Genomic DNA, 18,345 nt, shown 5'->3' with positions numbered 1-18,345 from the left:
GGAACCTAGACAAGCACACTTGAGAGCAGCTGTTCAGATGATCACACATTCCAACTGACAAACTCCATAAGCTGTTACCCAAGAACGGTGAGTCTTTAAGATTATCATTCATTTATTTCACATTTTTAACTACATGTGAGTTACGAGGGAGCCTATCAAAGTACACAATTGCTTGCGAAATAATAATAATGCTAATTGTAAGTATTAATAAATAATCGGATGCACTTGAAAGTCCAGTATATTTTTCAATTATATATTTTTTCTTGAATTTCTTTTTTTTTTTTAAGAATGTAAAAAGAACCTGTCAAACATTCGACCAGTTTTCTAATAATTTAGTTTCCTGTGATAAAATAATGACCAAAATGTGTTACTGATATCTGACTACCCTCAAGTTTCATCGCAGCTAATTGCAGAACTTACTGCAATGTTGTTTCAAATGTTTTTTATGTAAATGACTTATCCATCACGAGATAAAAAACAAAAAAACAATGACATGCCCGTCGCAGCTTCCGATTAAAAAAACCAGCATGATTTACGTATCTCTGACTCCTCAAGTCAATCAATATTAGTCTGAATAAACAATCAATCCACACCCAACTATTAGAATGGATTAAAATAGCTTGCAAATCTACCTCACCAAAACAAAATACCGGATTGGCCCGAATATAAGACGGTGTTTTTTGCATTAAAATAAGACTGAAAAAGTGGGGCTCGTCTTACATTTCTTGGAGGTGGACTTTATGTTGATAATTCCATCCATCCACCCATCCATTTTCTATACCGCTTGTCCCCACGGGGGCCGCAGCAGTCCCAGCAGTCATCGGGCAGTAGGATGAATGCTTTTAGAAAACATCCGGATGAACCGGTTGCCACCTGATCGCAGGGCACACAGAGACATCCGCACTCACACCTAGGGGCAATTTGGAGTGCTCAATCGGCCTACCATGCATGTTTTTGGGCTGTGGGAGCAAACCGGAGTGCCAGGAGAAAACCCATGCGGCCTCGGGGAGAACATGCAAACTCCACACAGGGAGGGCTGGAGGTGGAATCGAACCCGCAGCCTCCTAACTGTGAGGGGGACGTGCTAACCAGTGCGCATCGTGCCACCGGTATGTCCAAATATCATTTCAAATTCTAAGTTTTTTGTCCCGTAGAATGATGGAAGAAGAATCAGCCAGCGAGCCGACCACACAGACCTTTGCTGTGGCTGACTATGTAGTCTTTGGTTTGATGCTCCTGGTCTCCATGGCCATAGGACTCTATCAGGTTTTGAAGAAGCAGCCTCACAATGATAGCACCGATGACTTCTTCACTGGCGGTCGCAGTATGTCAGCGGTGCCCGTCGGACTCTCCCTCTGTGCCTCCTTTATGTCAGCGGTTCAGGTTTTGGGAGTTCCTTCAGAAACTTATCGTTATGGATCCAAATTCCTCTACATGTGCCTTGGACAAAGCATCAACTCTGTGATGACTGCTTACTTGTTCCTGCCGGTTTTCTTTCGGCTTGGAATCACAAGCACCAATCAGGTTGTAATTGACTTTCTTCTGTATGAATGTAAATTCTGTATAAATTGCATTGCACGCAAGATGAACAGCGTAATTTTATTTCACATTTTAATTGGACCATGGGACGGAATGCCCATAATTATAAACATGTCTGTCTGACGTGCAACAAAGCTCTGTCTGCTGGAGGAAGGCACATTATTATTATTATTACTATTATTACTATTATTATTATTAAAACATGATGTCCTAGACCAAAAAACAAGGTCAGACATCAGAATCAGCGCAAAAAAATAATCTACAACCGTTTACTTAAATCTATTTTAAATATATTTCAATTTTTAATTTAAACATTTTGTAAATAAAATGTTGACCAGTGTAACTGCTTGGTGCTACGAAGTACCTCAAGGGAAACTATTTCTTATGTGTCCAGTATTCGTCTAACAAAGTGAACGAATGTTGATAATGAATCTGATGATTAAACCAAATACATATAAAAGGTGAAGAATGATCAGGAATGTTATAAGTGTGGCCTGTCTGCCCATCACAGTATCTGAAGATGAGGTTCGGCAGACCAATGCAGGTGCTGGGAAGTTTCCAGTTTCTTGCGGCGACAGTAAGACAAGCACACACACTTTTTTGTTTTATTTGCTCAGTTAAATCAGGACCTATGGGACATTTTGTATTTCTATTTGTGTATGTGTATTTAAATGTATAGGTGGTAGGTGGCGTGTATATGGGCATGTATGTATATGTATGAACACTAGGTGTTGTAAATATATACATTTGTGTATTTGAATGTATGCATGTGTACTGCATATGCCTACATGTAAGACTTAAAGGCAAACAGGTTAGGGCATTTACAAGCTATTTAGCTTCAGCCTTAACCCTTTCGATCAGCTTTCTGAACTTTGAGCCTTAGGGCTCTTTTCATTTTGTTTTGTTTTGTTTCTGTGTTATTGTTTTTGTTTTTTTTATTCGCCTTATGTGGATACTTTTGTACTGAATATGATGTATATATTTTGCTGCTAAACTAAACTAAAACTAAAACGTTCAAAAGTTGTACTTGCCGCTATCAGACAAGTTAAATTTGCACATCATCTTATCCACCAATTTTGACATCAGCATAATCCCAACAGAAATCATGTATAAATAGTTCAACATGAAAATGACTACAAATTGTTACCATCATTGTGGTTGAATAAACAATATTAAATTGGTTGTAGAATCGGTTTTAAAAAGGAAGACTGTACAATTACTATTACCGTATTTTCCGGACTATAAGTCGCTCCGGGGTACAAGTCGCACCAGCCATAAAATGCATAATAAATTAAAATTAAAACATATATAAGTTGCATCGGCGTACCAGTCGCATTTTTGGGGGAACTTTATTTGGCAAAATACAACACCAAGAACAGACATGAATAGGCAACAACAGGCTATGCTAACGTGACATAAACACAAACGAGGAACTGAGAACGTTCCTGATGTAACATATTGACACTTATTCAAATAACTATAACATAAATAACAAGTTTATCAAACCACCCGTGTCATTCCAAATCATTAAATTGATCGAAATCTTTGTCCTCTGTTGTAAACAACGCCACTGCTGACTCCGGAAGTGCATGCGGCGCTGACGTTAGACTCAGTTGCAGTTCCAATTATTCCACAGGCCTATATAACTATATAAACTATATATCAAATAACTATAACATGAATAACAAGTTTATCAAACCCTCCGTGTCACTCCAAATCATTAAATCCATGCAAACCTTTGACCTCTGTGTCACTGATGAACAACTCCGCTGACATTTAGATGAACAAACAATCACATCTACTGACAATTTGATGTGGTCAATCGGCTAACTGTTTCCCTGTTTATTTGCTTTCCTCAGGTGCTGTACACAGGGGTAGTCATTTTTGCACCAGCATTGATCCTCAACCAAGGTGGGTAAGAGGGCTTGCTCAGATGACATTTTTGTTGAATTTTATTTTGGGCAGTCAAGAGATTTGACATTGTTAATACCAAAGACAACAACAGTGTAGCAACTTATAAATTGTCATGTCATTGTTTAAATTGATTAACAATGGTTTCATTTGTCTGATTGACCTTAACAATTTGATGTACCACATATTAGCAATTAGTGGCTTCCACCCAAGGTTCCTCTCTTTATTTTCCTTCACAGCAACTGGGCTCAATATGTGGATATCCCTGTTTTCTACCGGAATTATCTGCACCGTGTACACAACCCTGGTAAAGTCAATAATCATTTCCATCAATCTAGTCATTCCCATCCATGCTCAATAACTGTTGGGAAATACTGCACTAGACACTCGTTACACATGTCTCAAGCTATTCCTGTGTGGCTAAGTATCCCTTGTATTATTGGTCTGTTATAGGGGGGCATAAAAGCTGTGATCTGGACAGATGTGTTCCAGATTGTTGTCATGTTTTCTGGCTTTGTGGCAATTTATATCCGTGGCATCGTTCTGGTGGGTGGTCCTGCAGCAGTGCTGGAAATTGCAAACAATGGATCACGGATTAATTTTAATTCGTAAGTGAGAACACCTTCCTTAGTCAAAGAGTAATCTTTGTATGACAATAGAGCCAGCTGATCTTTTGCTAGGTCCTGCATAGCATATGTGTGGAGCACTATGTAGCATAGCATTACCTGCATTTATCTGGTTAAGTTTTGAGTTTTGGGAAATAAAACACACACTTGTTTTTACTTTAGAAATGAATGACCAAACAAGTAACTGAAATTATTTGGAAACGGTTAGAATCAATGCCTCCTTTGTCAAGGTGTTTTTAATCACTTAACAATATCAAATAAACAAAAGTAATTAGTTAATAAACAGTAATCAATGGAAAATGCTTCTCTAATACACTTTTATGTGCAATACAATTTCTCCAGAAATTGCTAATTCTAGTTGTATTTAAAGTGGCTATCCTCGGATCACGTTTGTACAGTTTTGACATCGACCCACGACGACGTTACACCTTTTGGAGCTTGACTGTTGGGGCTTCACTTTTGTGGCTATCCATGTATGGAGTAAACCAAGCTCAAGTCCAACGTTATGTTTCCTGCAGAACCGAAAGAGAGGCCCAGTGGTGAGTCATTTTGGTAATGCTTATGCTAATTTCCACCAGTGCTGTAATATACCATAAATAAAACATAACCGGAATCCCATCCTTTAATTAATCCTGGCTTCACAGAATTCTTTTTTTGGCATTATGACTTCTTGCAGGGCAATATTTGTCAACCAATTAGGTTTGACCCTAATTGTGGGGAGTGCAGTTATCTGCGGAATCGTCATGTTTGCTTATTATATCAAATGTGATCCACTGATTTCTGGCAGAGTGTCTTCTCCTGATCTAGTAAGTTGAATGCAGCTTGGTGTTGTCTTCTTGGTATTACCATAGTTTTCACTTTTTGGCTTTTATCAGTGATAAACCAGTTTGATGGAAAAGCAAACAAACATAATTTAGTGGTTCATTTGTATAAGTGCTTCAGTTTCGATGAAGTTATACAATACAGTGTTGAAAACTGATAGATATAGCTAGCCATTGTGAAAATACATTCAAAATTAGTTGGCATTAATGTTTTGTATCTCTCCTCATTTTCATGTTGCAGTATATGCCATACTTTGTGCTGGATATATTCCAGAACCATACTGGCTTTCCGGGTCTTTTCCTGGCCTGTGCATACAGTGGCACTCTGAGGTATTTCAATCTCAAAAATAAAAAAAAAATAAAAAATCGAGTGTTTAATAGGACTGCCCGTCACTATATGAAACAGGCATTGTTAGAGGAGCAAAGATATACAGTAGGTTGGGAATCACTTGTCACTTGTAGTACTGCAATGATAAAAAAAAAAAAATGAAATGTTGAAAGAATTTCCTTTATCTATATTGTATCTTATGTAGCACAGTTTCCACAAGTATCAATGCAATGGCTGCAGTCACAATGGAGGACCTCTTTCAACAATATGTGCACCACTTGAGCCAGAAGAAACAACTCCTCATTTCCAAAGGGCTGTGTAAGGTTGAATACTATCGTATTTTCCGGACTATAAGGCGCACCTAAAAACCTCAAATTTTCTCAAAAGCCGACGGTGCGCCTTATAGTCACATCTAATAAAAAAATCATTCAACTTTCATAAAATTGTTAATTTGTTATTATTTTAATCTTTAACTTTTAAAGTTTACTGATCTATCTGACTGTTTTGTTTTGTACTTATTAAATTAAGCTTTACATGTTTATTTTGTGTGTTGTGTGATATTAACATTATTGATATATTGTTATTGTTTTCACTATTTCAAGTTATTATATTGTGATTGCATTAATGGTGCGCCTTATATATGGACAAAGTTTTAAAATGGGCCATTCATTGAAGGTGCGCCTTATAGTCCGGTGCGCCTTATAGTCCGGAAAATACGGTAGTCATCCATTCATTCCTTTACCATTTCCTTAGTCCTATTTGTTTAAACTGGACTAAGCTCACATACAGTGAGGACAAAATAATGCTGATTCTTTCTTTTTATTCTTTTTCAAGCCTTTTTCTATGGAGTTGCTTGTATAATCGTAGCTGCTCTAGCCTCATTCATGGACTGGGGAGTTCTTCAGGTAAATAATCAAATTACCAATATTGTGTATGGCATCACCTTCGAAAGTTGAATCCGTTCTGGTTGACTTCCAAATTGCTGTACTTCCTTGTTATTTTTCTCATTTGTTCCAGACTCTTTATTTGTCTTTATTTTAATTGTTAATTGTGCTCTCTCTTCAGGGGTCCTTGACAATCATGGGTGTGGTCAGTGGTCCATTACTAGGTGTATTCATCTTGGGGATGTTTTTTCCTGCCTCAAATAGAGTGGTGAGGTTTTGTTTTTATGCAATATAATGGAGCTTTAGAAAACACTTCAATAATTGTTCCAAAATTTGAATTGCACTTTTTGACGTTTCAGGGAACATACCTAGGAATAGCAACTGGCTACTGTGTCTCGTTGTGGCTGGCCGTTGGTTCCACTCTTTACCCACCCAGTCCAAGGACCATGGGCGTGCTGCCTAATTATGGAAACAAGTGTGAACCTGCAAACATCACCCTGAATGGCACTCATCATCAACATGCGATGTCAACCCTACCTCAAGACGACAACCCACAGTCAGTTATACCTGACAAGCAATTGTCATTGTTTTTCCAGACTAAAATTAATTAAATACACACAAGTAAAAAATATGTGTGGATCTGATGATTTTAGTAATGTCCAAGACATCCAGACAGTAAAGCTATTTATGGATATCTTTTCCAACATCTAGGGGCCTGCATAACTTGTACTCCATCTCCTATCTTTATTTTGGTGCCCTGGCAACAAGCTCAGTTGTACTAGTTGGGCTCCTCGTGAGCTATGCGACAGGTAAGCATACACTATAAAGACACTTAGGGCGCAATAATAAATAGATTAAGCAACGTGATTATTTCACATTTGCTTGGAGCGCATATCTTCTCGTGTCTTTTGGCAAAAATAAGTGTAAATATGAGGGATGCGTTTATGGAGGTTGAATCAGTTTTATGGGATTTCTTTCATTTTAATTTAATTTAATTTATTTATTTTTTACATCACATTATTGTGAAAGTGACCATATTTCTCCCAAAATGCAGGACCAACGAAGAGAGCCAATATTAAAGAGGGATTATTATGGTGGGACTTGGGTAAGAAACAAGCAGTCATCCAATCACAGCATGGGGTAAGTGATGATGTCATATTCCCTTGAGTTCTCAAGAATAATAAATAGTAATGGTTGGATGAATGGACTTGTTAATATAAAAATAAACAACAAAAATCTTCTACCATTTTGTATATATATATTTATATATACTTTGTACATATATTTTATATAAAAATGTTTATATTTGGAATTGCATTGTCAGAACTAATTACCGTATTTTCCGCCCTAAAAGGCGCACCTAAAAACCTAAAATTTTCTCAAAAGCCGACAGTGCGCCTTATAGGCCAGTGCGCCTTATATATGGATCAACTGATGAATTTGTTGATCCATACTGGTTGTACACAGTGCTCTGCCAAAATGTTTCAGTACGTTTTAGTACGACTAGTAAATTACAAGGTTGCATCGCTTCCCAGCATTACGGCAACTGTAGTCAGGGGGCGTCACCGAATAGCTGTTGTACCCGCGAGGCTATTTCATGTCAAAATAGGCTGCTCTGTTAATGTTTCGAGTAAATCTACGGATCGATATGGAAGGGAAACATAGGTAAGTAGTACCAATGCGTTAGATCGAACTTTAGTCAGTTCCGATCATTTTATAGGAGATCGTTTGAGAAACGCGATTGTTTACACTTTGCTGAGGCTCATGAGGCTCGTGAGACTTTGCGGATGGCTAATGCTATTGCGATAGCTGCTATACGTACCAGGCTATTTCATGTCAAAATAGGCTGCTCTGTTAATGTTTCGAGTAAATCTACGGATCGATATGGAAGGGAAACATAGGTAAGTAGTACCAATGCGTTAGATCGAACTTTAGTCAGTTCTGATCATTTTATAGGAGATCGTTTGAGAAACGCGATTGTTTACAGAGGGCTCGTTGGTTATTGGCTAGTGGATGCATACCGCAACCCTAGTCAACCTCAGTTTGATGCAGTATAGCTTCTATTTTATGCGCCTTATAATCCGGTGCGCCTTATATATGGACAAAGTTTTAAAATGGGCCGTTCATTGAAGGTGCGCCTTATAACCCGGTGCGCTTTTTAGGGCGGAAAATACGGTAATTCACATATGCCTATGAATAGCAAAATTTGAGAAATTGATCATTTTGCTACTTTTTACTTATGCTTGAGTTATATTATTCTAAACCAACAATACAGAATACAATTTTGGCTGCACGACTGACAGTGACCCTTGAAAACATCAGTTACAACTCCTTTTTTTCCTTTTTCAGGGTATGTGTACAGAAAGAGAGTGTGTGCCTATGATGGAGCTGCAACAAAGTGACGAAAACCCACATACAAGAAATTGAAAACCTTAACATTACTGAGTCCATTGTGCTGGAGCTGCAAGAAAATGATAAAAAAACACATAAAAGAAATAGAAAACTAACACTACTAAGTCCATTGTGCAAGTGTAAACATAAGTTTTTATCCCAAGAACATACTGTAAAAATGCATTGTTTCAGAACTAATTGCGTGTTTTCTATTTTGCCTGATGGGATTCCGTAATATAATTTAACAACCAAATTCTTCTTTCAGTCAACTTCTGTAATGAGTCACAGTGCAGACTCGACAAACAATGTCCGTTTGCCTCTCTCTGTGCCAGCCTTATGTCAGCTGTCAAGGTTTTGGAGTTCCAATACAAATTTCTATATTAGAACTGCCAAGTGCTTCAAGGAAGACTATTACTAGTGTAAATGAGTCCAGTATTTTTCTTGACAAAATGTTGAAAGAATGTTGGTTGTGATCAAACCAAATGAATATAAGAGGTGATGAATGTTAGGAATGTTATAAGTGTGGCCAGGCTATCTAATGTCACAATAAAAAATTAAATTTGGCGGAGAGATGAGGTTGCTCGGTAGTGTCGGGTTTCTTGTGGCCACAGTAACACAAGCAGACACTTGTCTTATCCCTTGCTGTCATTCAGTGACTTGAAAAGTTTAGACTAAATTGTATGGGTGACCCTTAACTTTTGACCGGTAGTGTAAGTATTGAACACATTTAAGAAAAGTAGGTTGAAACCAAAGATTGAAAATATTGGTTTAGATGTAGTCTGTATTTGTATTTTGAATACATAAGTATACATTGAAATTCAAATCACCTTCTGTTTATACAAGCAGATTGAGACCAAAGGTTGAAAAGATTGGTTTAGGTGTAGTCCACATGTGTCAAACTCAAGGCCCAGGGGCCAGATATGGCCCACCACATCATTTTATGTGGCCCGTGGACATATTGGGCATCAAATTCATGTCATTACTAAAATTGCAAATTGTCTTAACTTTTAAAAATAATATTTTTCAAATAGTTGAACAGTCTTTACTAGTCTAATTTGAAACGAGTTATTTGTCAGTTTGTTTTGTAGCTTATACTGTTTAGAATATGAGGCGTTCATACATTTATTCGGGTAGACATAATGGCCCTCCGAAGGAAACTATGACTACGATGCGGCCTGTGACAAATAGTCTATATTTGTATTTTAAATACATAAATATAAATTAAAATTGCCTTCTGTGATTAAAAAAAACTAATCTACTCAATGATCATTAGAGCAGGGAAATTATTTACAGAAGTACAAAACAGCAGCATGTTACTGAGTACTGAACACCTTTATTGCTCAAAATCACTCATCACAATAGGATAGAATTGAATGTCACATTAGCACCAAGAATAAATTTGTGAATTGGGGTATTTTCATGTTTTGTACTCCTCTTTACGTCTGTTTGGGAACTAGGCAAAGCTTTCTGTGCCACGGTTGGAGCTCTTTTCGACCCTTAATATTCAACAACAAACTGTCCACTGTGATATTTCATACTTTATTTTGCAAATAGTTTCAAAGGTTTCAGTTGTGATGAGTTCTTTGAACCATGTGTTGCGCAATGGCAGAAAACCTACACAGCATTCAATATTAAATAAATGGGCGAATTGTGGAGTAAATGAATTTACAATAAGCATAACTTTTAGTTCGTATTTGACCATTATCGAGAGTACAAAATCAACATTGCATTTTTTGCAGCATTTGCCGGTGTAGCTTGGATGTGACGTTGTGTGCCTTCAATTGCTCGAAGCAACTTCCGCGTGGACCGGCGTCCCGGTGAGTCACCATTCTTCTGCGGCCCTGTTCGAGTCCTCGTCGGCTACGGCGCAGTCGAGACGCTCCACTCCGGGAAGCGCCAAGTCTCTTTTGTTTAGCTTCTCCAGGAAAGACGACAGCAATCGTTTGTTCAAATGGTCCGTCAGGGTCCTCTCCTCTTCGACGCGCGCAGTCTCCGTATTTCTTGCCGACACAGCTTCTTCCGCACGGTGGTTCAAGCTCAAGCCGTTCAGCTGCTCTTGCTCGGCAGGCAGATCGGTCGAACTCACGACCTCCGTCCCCGACTCTGAATCCATTTGTGATATCAATGTGGTCTGCAAAGCAGCATTTTCCAGCTCTTTCAATCGCTTACTGTCGAGGACAGGGACGGGAGATTGGTTTCCTGTCGCAGGGTTGTTTTGAGGCTGTTCACCGCTTGGGTCCATGGTGCTGAGCTTAAGACCAGCAAATAGCAATGCGGATAAAAAAATTAAAAAAAACACGTTTCTGCTAAACACTGGGCGCTGTCGCCGCCTTGTGGCCATCAAGTCAACTGCTGTGTGCAACCAGCAGAGAACTCAATATTATGCAGTTAATAAATTGCACCGTAAATATATTTCCAAAGGATGCAATTGACATGAAATTTTCACCAGATCTTGGAAACAACCCATTAACCCAAGTAATCCAAACATACAAAGAAAATAAAACAATTACAATCAGAAAATTAAGTTGTGTGTATTAATGTGAAATGACACTGGGGTTATTGAACATACATGCCAACTGGTATTTAATTAATACTTTGCTTTTGTTTGCAATGACAGCTTCAAATTAATGCCACCTTTCTCGATGATTGGATTCAAGTTAAGGTGACCAGACGTCCTCTTTTTCCCGGACATGTCCTACTTTTGAGACAAAGAAAAATGTCCGGGGGGGATTTCGAAATTGGCCGGGATTTTGTACTACAGCGCTCTCACCAACAGCACCGTTACCCCCGCTCCCCGACGGACACTCCTGCGCTCGAACCACCAGAAAGGGTCCACACGCCCGTCGCCGGCGCCAGGTACCTGGTGTTTGCAGACCTGACCTGACCTACGGTTTACATGTCGACAATATTTGGTCTTATCTGTTAGCAACAAGCAAACTGTATTTTCCTCAGCAAAACGGCTGATGATTGAGCTGACTCGAGTTCACTGCCACACATCAACCAAATGACGGCTCGTAAATCGGGGGTCAGGTCTGGTATATCAAAATGCACTAACCTATATTTCATGTAATATATATATATATTTTTTTCTTTACACTAAAAGACCATAGACACTATTGTTCCAAATTTCCATGTGTCTGTCATGGAAAACACCTAGATAATATATATTTTAAATAGATAACATTATATGTTTTTTTATTATTTATAAAAGTGTTGGGTCAAAAATAACTCAAATTGGGTCAAAACACACACGCACACGCACATACCCACATGTTTTTCATCTTTTCTAAGAACACTGAAACACGATTTATAACATTTTATGACGAATAATATTTTTATGATTATGATAATGATTTTATTGCGTGCGGGTTTTTTCACCCTTCGATAAAAAGAGTATACGCCGCTGAACGTGTCCCTCGCCCTTTGTTGCGGGCGTGTCGTTATCGTCGTCATTGCTTGTAGCGCGCAGCACAAAGGAGGTGCGCGAGCGCAACTCAACTCCAAGCATCGCACCGAACTGACTAGATCCAAAAGTCGACCTCCACGGAGCATTAGCCAGAGGAGCTTCAAGATGATCCATCAACCTAAAGAGTTCTTCTTTCTTCTTTTGCTTTGTTTCCCTTTGAGTCGTGGTGAGCTTGATTGATTGATTGATTGATTGATTGATTGATTGATTGATTGATTGATTGATTGATTGATTGATTGAAAACCAAAAGTAGAAATCGGATTTTGAACTAAATACTGGAAAAATTATATATTGAAAGAAACATCCAAATAATGCTTAACCAAATCAAAATTGGTCTCCATACTAAGAGGTCATGGTTTTGGGTTATTACCTTTCCAGGGCAGTCTGAGTGTTCAAAGGGCTGGCTGGAGTATGGGGACAAGTGTTACTACTTCTCCAGCGACACCAAGACATGGAGGGAGGCAAATGCCTTCTGTTTGTCACATGACAGCAAGCTGACGAGCATTTTGGATGGCAATGAGAAGGTCACATGATCACACCTCTCGCTCAGCTGTGCTCTCCCTCCATTCAACCATTGCCTAGTTGTGTATTTTCTGATTTCCTATAGGACTGGCTGAGGACAACATTCAGACAGGCCAAGGCTTGGCTAGGCCTGACGGACGAGCACACGGAGGGAGTGTGGAGTTGGACTGATGAAAGTCTCTTCACTGAATCTATGGCGTGAGTGGCATTCAGAAAGTTTCAAATTTAACCCAGAAATTTTGCTAGGTAGATTTGGCGGATCTCTAAATGAGGCTTTTGTTTGCAGGAACTGGGGGGGAAACCAGCCAAACAACTATGGTTATGGAAAGTGGGGTGCACACTGTGGCGCCATGGTGACGCGCGCTGAGGGTCGCTGGTTCGACTACGACTGCGACAGCACCAAAGCCAACTACATCTGCAAACGGGCCAACCTTGAGTCAATTGTGCGTAGCATTGTTTTAGGTAAGGAGCAGTGAGGCTAAGCCAATCACATTATTGCTTGCTTTCAGGTAGCGCCAAAAGAAAATCAAGTGTTGGACTTTAGTGAACAACAGGCAGCGGAGCTTGTCGACCAGATAGCCATTGTGGGAAAGGTGGTAAGTGCAAACGGGGCAACCTCGAGTCCATCGTGTGTAGCATTCTTTTAGGAAAGCAGGAGTGAGGTGAAGCCGATCACGTTACTGCTTGCTTTCAGGTGGCGCCAAATGAAAATCAAGTGTTGGACTTCAGTGAACAACAGGCAGTGGAGCCCATCGACCAGATAGCCATTGTGGAAAAGGTGGTAAGTGCAAACGGGGCAACCTCGAGTCCATCGTGTTTAAGAAAGGAGGAGTGAGGTGGAGCTGATCACATTGTGTGTTGCTTTCAGGTGGTGCCAAAAGAAAATCAAGAGTTGGACGTCAGTGAACAACATGCAGTGGAGCTCGTCACCCAGATGGCCATTGCGGGAAAGGTGGTGCCTGTGAGTGTTCTCCTCCCATCCAGGCACTGACCAGGAGTGTGGCCTTGTGATGATGGCAACTTTTTTTTTTTTAATTAGAAGCCAGAGAAAGCCAGCAAGACTGAGACCAATCCCCTGCCATGTTCACCTGGTAAAGTCAGATGCTCCCATACGGTGATGATGAAACGTGTTGAGGTATGTCTGATTTTTTTTCCCCCCGCAAATGCTGTCAAGCAGTATTCACTTGAACATTTCAACCCATGCAAACTTGAGATAATTGTAATTTGACTTAAGTCACCATTGCACTTTCAGTCGTTTGTAGTCATTCTATTGCATTTCTTTTTGTCAGATTTCCAAGAGTGGCCCGGGTCTAAGCGAGAAGCTGGTGGGAGGTCTCAGGATGGGCAACATCATCATTGTCAAAGGAAAATTCTGGCAGAACGCAAAACGGTACTAGGACACATGCCCCACAATTAAGGCCGTTGCCACGACAACATGTTTGTTCTTTTGCATTGCAGGTTTATTGTCAACCTTGCCGGTGACGATGGCCTCTTCGCACTTCAAGTGAGCCTTCGCTTCAACTGGTTAGGAGATGTGAACGTGGTTGTGCGGAACAGCTTGCTGTCTGGCCAATATGGCAAGGAGGAGCGCCAGCTGGCCTCTTTCCCCTTTGTACCCGGCCAGTTCTTTGAGGTGACAAGAATCACAATATCATTTAACACACACTTTCCTGACAACATTAATTGCTCGAAGCTTTTTTGATTGATCTTTCAGTCACCATTTTGCTTCCCCATTTTGTTGAATGTTCAGATCCGCATCCAATGTGACGCCAACTCCTTCCACGTGACCCTCAACGGCGGCGTCAACCTAGACTACAAGTACCGAACTGGCCTAGACAAGATCAAGCGTGTGAGTGTGCATTTTGACGCAACGCTGACAAATGTCACCCTGATATGACATCAGCTCAACGTCTGAAACAGCATTTCCTGTCTGGATATCATTTTGCATTCGTAGCATTCTAACCATACATATGAATATGAAAGATTGTTACATTACTCTAACATGATGTTTTTTTCTTAAATCATTGAACAATATATATCAAATGAAGCTCCAGAAGTTGATTGATGTTGATCGTTTTTTTCGTTATTTTTCAATTATTTCTCCATTCTAATGTCAAACTTTTGTCTCCATTTTAGTCTAATAAAACATTACAAAAGCATGGTTCTTCATTAAGTTGGTTATTTTTGCACCAGGTTTAATGGTCAATTATTATCCATTATTATGCATTAGTACAATCTCAAAGAATATTAATAGTGATCCCTCCCTACTTCGCGTTTCGTTTATTGCGGCTTGTTAACAGTTCTACGATTGCCGCCTCATCCACTGAGTATGTGTGCTCACACTTTTGCAGCAAATTAGCCCCTGACTGAAGGTGGTGTTTGCGGAAAAGAGACCGGCCCGGCGACATGATGAATTTATACTTACCTGGCAGGGGTGATACCATGATCAAGAAGATGGTTCACCCAGAGTGAGACTCAACCATTGCACTCCGGGTGTGTTGACCTCTGCGAATTCCCCAAATGTGGGAATCTCGACTGCGTAATTTCTGGTAGTGGGGGACTGCGTCCGCGCTCTCCCCTGATCTAAGTGTGAATAGCAGAAGAATCCTACCCTTTACTTTCAAATACAAAACATATCGGCCACTTTTATGCATGCCTAACGGTCCTACGATTGGCTGGCAACCAGTTCAGGATGTCCCCCGGCGACTGCCCGATGACTGCTGTGATAGGCTCCAGCACGCCCGCGAACCCCGTGGGGAGAATCTGTACAGAAAATGGATGGATGGGCAATACAAAATATTCTTTCTGGTGACTGCAAGCATTATCAGTGCTCACGGCGGGTGGATTCTGAAACGTGTCTACAATGTAAAGTTGATTGTTTGGCTACTATAGGCATTTTTAAAAGCCTCTGTTAATTTTAAAACCTTTACATGGTCATTTTTAAATAAAAGCCTTCATGTTTAAAACAAAAGCCTAGTATACACAGTCAGTTTTAAAGCCTTACAATTTAGACAATTTAAACAAGTATACTTAGTGTTAAAAAAATTGCTTGTTCTAAACATTGACGCAAAGGATCGTGGGTACGTGATCGAGCGCTCAGCCAATCATGGCTGTGTTGCCAAATGACGTCGGCACTCTTTCTACTCCAATCTAAACATAGTCCTTTACTAGTCGTGCTGTAGTGAAGTTGCCCTCTGGGTAAAAATGGTACACTCGCAGATGACTTCCCGCCGCCCCTCATTGTTGAGTTAAGACTATACTTTCAGGGATCATTTCTATAGTTTTTAACTTGAGAAATGTGTTTCTAAAGTGAACGGTCTCGTTAACTACGATGATGAGAATTGATGTTCCTTCCTGAGCGTGAAGCTAGCGGAGAATAATGATTTTATCATAGATTCTCCGCTATTGATGAACGTTCTATGCTTCCTTGTGGAGCATTGAGGGAAGGAACATGATCAGAGTAGTTCTTTGAAATTGGTTAAATAAAAACTAAGTAGTAGTAAACACATGTAGTGACGTACTCCTAATGTTTCTCACGCTATGATTAACTGTATCATCGAATTAATTCAACTAACAAAGGCTAACGTGTCATGTTTTTTGAAGTACCTTGTAGCTGTATATATTTACATGGCTTAAATTTTTACAACTTCAACATCGACCCATACTGTGCTAAAAAGACGAATTAACTATATCGTAAATGCGGGTTATAATACTTGCAGTTAGCTTCTGTGCCACACGAGGGCATTTTTTTATTCTTAATAATTAATGTTTTAATAGCTAAATGGCTCCGATTATTGTTCCTTACACATAGTATGAATTTGTAGAAAATGTATTAATCTATTGCTCAATGCATAATTGATAGTTTTATATTTGAACGGGTGGATGTTACCAAAAGCTGTCACTAAAGCTTAACCAATTTTGCTGGAACTTAACTTGCGTAAATTAAAAAAAAAAAGGCCTTAATGATAGTTTTTGGTCTGTGAACTATAGCAGAACTAATAGCATCAAGGCAAGAATTTGATCTATTTTTCATTGACAAGTATAGGAAGCTCCGCTTTCGCAGAGCATCAAAAAATTGAGATATACTCTTGTTGTTCCTCCCCACGGAAATCTTTAGTAAAAGGCGAAAGATTTATACGATCTGAAGAGAAACAAGAGTGAACTGATTTCGGCTTGTCCAAACGAGCCATCCCATTGCTGGTCTCACCAAAGTAACAGGCGGTGTCACACTAGCAACCATTTCCTTTTAATAAAAATAATAGATCTTCATATATTTAGGAGGCCTTAACACTCAACATCGACACATACTGTGCTAAAAAGACGAATTAACTATATCGTAAATGCGGGTTATAATACTTGCAGTTAGCTTCTGTGCCACACGAGGGCATTTTTTTTTATTCTTAATAATTAATGCTTTAATAGCTAAATGGCTCCGATTATTGTTCCTTACACAGTATAAATATGTAGAAAATGTATTAATTTATTGCTCAATGCATAATTGATAGTTTTATATTTGAACGGGTGGATGTTACCAAAAGCTGTCACTAAAGCTTAACCAATTTTGCTGGAACTTAACTTGCGTGAATAAAAAAAAAAGGCATAAATTATAGTTTTTGGTCTGTAAACTATAGCAGAATTAATTGCATCAAGGTAAGAATTTTAGCTATTTTTCATTGACAAGTATAGGAAGCTCCGCTTTCGCAGAGCATCAAAAAATTGAGATATACTCTTGTTGTTCCTCCCCACGGAAATCTTTAGTAAAAGGCGAAAGATTTATACGATCTGAAGAGAAACAAGAGTGAACTGATTTCGGCTTGTCCAAACGAGTCATCCCATTGCTGGTCTCACCAAAGTAACAGGCGGTGTCACACTAGCAACCATTTCCTTTTAATAAAAATAATAGATCTTCATATATTTAGGAGGCCTTAACACTCAACATCGACACATACTGTGCTAAAATGACGAATTAACTATATCGTAAATGCGGGTTATAATACTTGCAGTTAGCTTCTGTGCCACACGAGGGCATTTTTTTATTCTTAATAATTAATGCTTTAATAGCTAAATGGCTCCGATTATTGTTCCTTCCACATAGTATAAATTTGTAGAAAATGTATTAATTTATTGCTCAATGCATAATTGATAGCTTTTTATTTGAACGGGTGGATGTTACCAAAAGCTGTCACTAAAGCTTAACAAATTTTGCTGGAACTTAACTTGCGTAAATAAAAAAAATAGGCCTAAATTATAGTTTTTGGTCTGTAAACTATAGCAGAATTAATAGCATCAAGGCAGAAATGTTAGCTAATTTTCATTGACAAAGATAGGAAGCTCCGCTTTCGCAGAGCATCAAAAAATTGAGATATACTCTTGTTGTTCCTCCCCACGGAAATCTTTAGTAAAAGGCGAAAGATTTATACGATCTGAAGAGAAACAAGAGTGAACTGATTTCGGCTTGTCCAAACGAGCCACCCCATTGCTGGTCTCACCAAAGTAACAGGCGGTGTCACCCTAGCAACCATTTCCTTTTAATAAAAATAATAGATCTTCATATATTTGCTATATTTAGGAGGCCTTAACACTCAACTAAGATGTATAGTTCAAACAAGTATTTGGTGTTCAGAAATGTAGTTCGTCCTCGTAAACACTGTCGGCGCAAAGGATAGTGGGTACACGATGACGTCACTCGATTCTTTTTCTTTCAACAGCGTCGCCTATCGATTGGGTGTGAGTATTGCAAGTAAAACCAGTTCTATGGGTTCACGTACCTTTTGGCCATTAGTTTTTCTTTATAGTGTAGGTAAATGGAGAACGGAAAATGATGCGATTTTTTGTTTTTGTTTTGCTGTATTAAAAC

The 18,345-nt window shown here is 39.2% G+C and overlaps 2 protein-coding genes and 5 non-coding genes across 10 annotated transcripts; 4 read left to right on the top strand and 3 right to left on the bottom strand.

Moving 5' to 3' along the window:
* slc5a5 (solute carrier family 5 member 5) lies at positions 1-9,644 on the top strand. 3 transcript variants are annotated; one of them, XM_037250114.1, is made up of 16 exons: positions 1-87; positions 1,155-1,524; positions 2,051-2,116; positions 3,399-3,450; positions 3,690-3,757; positions 3,904-4,058; positions 4,475-4,615; positions 4,753-4,882; positions 5,139-5,227; positions 5,431-5,543; positions 6,060-6,130; positions 6,291-6,377; positions 6,469-6,665; positions 6,821-6,918; positions 7,164-7,249; positions 8,459-9,644. In XM_037250114.1, the coding sequence occupies exons 2-16, from the start codon at positions 1,156-1,158 to the stop codon at positions 8,534-8,536; spliced, it is 1,800 nt and encodes a 599-aa protein (XP_037106009.1). In that variant the 5' UTR covers positions 1-87; position 1,155; the 3' UTR covers positions 8,537-9,644. The 3 variants fall into 3 exon arrangements, with proteins under 3 accessions (XP_037106009.1, XP_037106010.1, XP_037106011.1); XM_037250115.1 differs by having other exon boundaries at positions 7,164-7,250; positions 8,466-9,644; XM_037250116.1 differs by lacking the exons at positions 4,753-4,882; positions 5,139-5,227.
* A 2,194-nt stretch (positions 9,645-11,838) lies between these two features.
* On the top strand, positions 11,839-14,647 carry LOC119121801 (galectin-8-like). Of its 2 annotated transcripts, XM_037249721.1 has the most exons (11): positions 11,839-12,132; positions 12,345-12,490; positions 12,574-12,686; positions 12,775-12,931; positions 12,998-13,084; positions 13,183-13,269; positions 13,357-13,449; positions 13,528-13,623; positions 13,778-13,878; positions 13,947-14,121; positions 14,239-14,647. In XM_037249721.1, exons 1-11 carry the CDS (start codon positions 12,072-12,074, stop codon positions 14,383-14,385), a joined length of 1,263 nt encoding a protein of 420 aa, XP_037105616.1. In that variant the 5' UTR covers positions 11,839-12,071; the 3' UTR covers positions 14,386-14,647. The 2 variants fall into 2 exon arrangements, with proteins under 2 accessions (XP_037105616.1, XP_037105617.1); XM_037249722.1 differs by lacking the exon at positions 12,998-13,084.
* Positions 14,648-14,905: 258 nt separating this feature from the next.
* LOC119122388 lies at positions 14,906-15,069 on the top strand. The gene has a single exon (XR_005097859.1). It is a non-coding gene; the product is annotated as a U1 spliceosomal RNA (small nuclear RNA).
* A 669-nt stretch (positions 15,070-15,738) lies between these two features.
* LOC119122414 lies at positions 15,739-15,953 on the top strand. The gene has a single exon (XR_005097879.1). It is a non-coding gene; the product is annotated as a small nucleolar RNA U3 (small nucleolar RNA).
* A 582-nt stretch (positions 15,954-16,535) lies between these two features.
* Positions 16,536-16,649, bottom strand: LOC119122429. The gene has a single exon (XR_005097893.1). It is a non-coding gene; the product is annotated as a U5 spliceosomal RNA (small nuclear RNA).
* A 527-nt stretch (positions 16,650-17,176) lies between these two features.
* Positions 17,177-17,290, bottom strand: LOC119122428. Its single transcript, XR_005097892.1, has one exon. It is a non-coding gene; the product is annotated as a U5 spliceosomal RNA (small nuclear RNA).
* Positions 17,291-17,817: 527 nt separating this feature from the next.
* On the bottom strand, positions 17,818-17,931 carry LOC119122427. The gene has a single exon (XR_005097891.1). It is a non-coding gene; the product is annotated as a U5 spliceosomal RNA (small nuclear RNA).
* Positions 17,932-18,345: the final 414 nt, after the last annotated feature.

The sequence above is a fragment of the Syngnathus acus genome, chromosome 4 (genome assembly GCF_901709675.1).
Source record: "Syngnathus acus chromosome 4, fSynAcu1.2, whole genome shotgun sequence".
Lineage (NCBI taxonomy): Eukaryota > Metazoa > Chordata > Actinopteri > Syngnathiformes > Syngnathidae > Syngnathus > Syngnathus acus.
The sequence above is the reverse complement of the archived record's forward strand: the minus strand, read 5'-3'. Positions and strand labels throughout refer to the sequence as shown.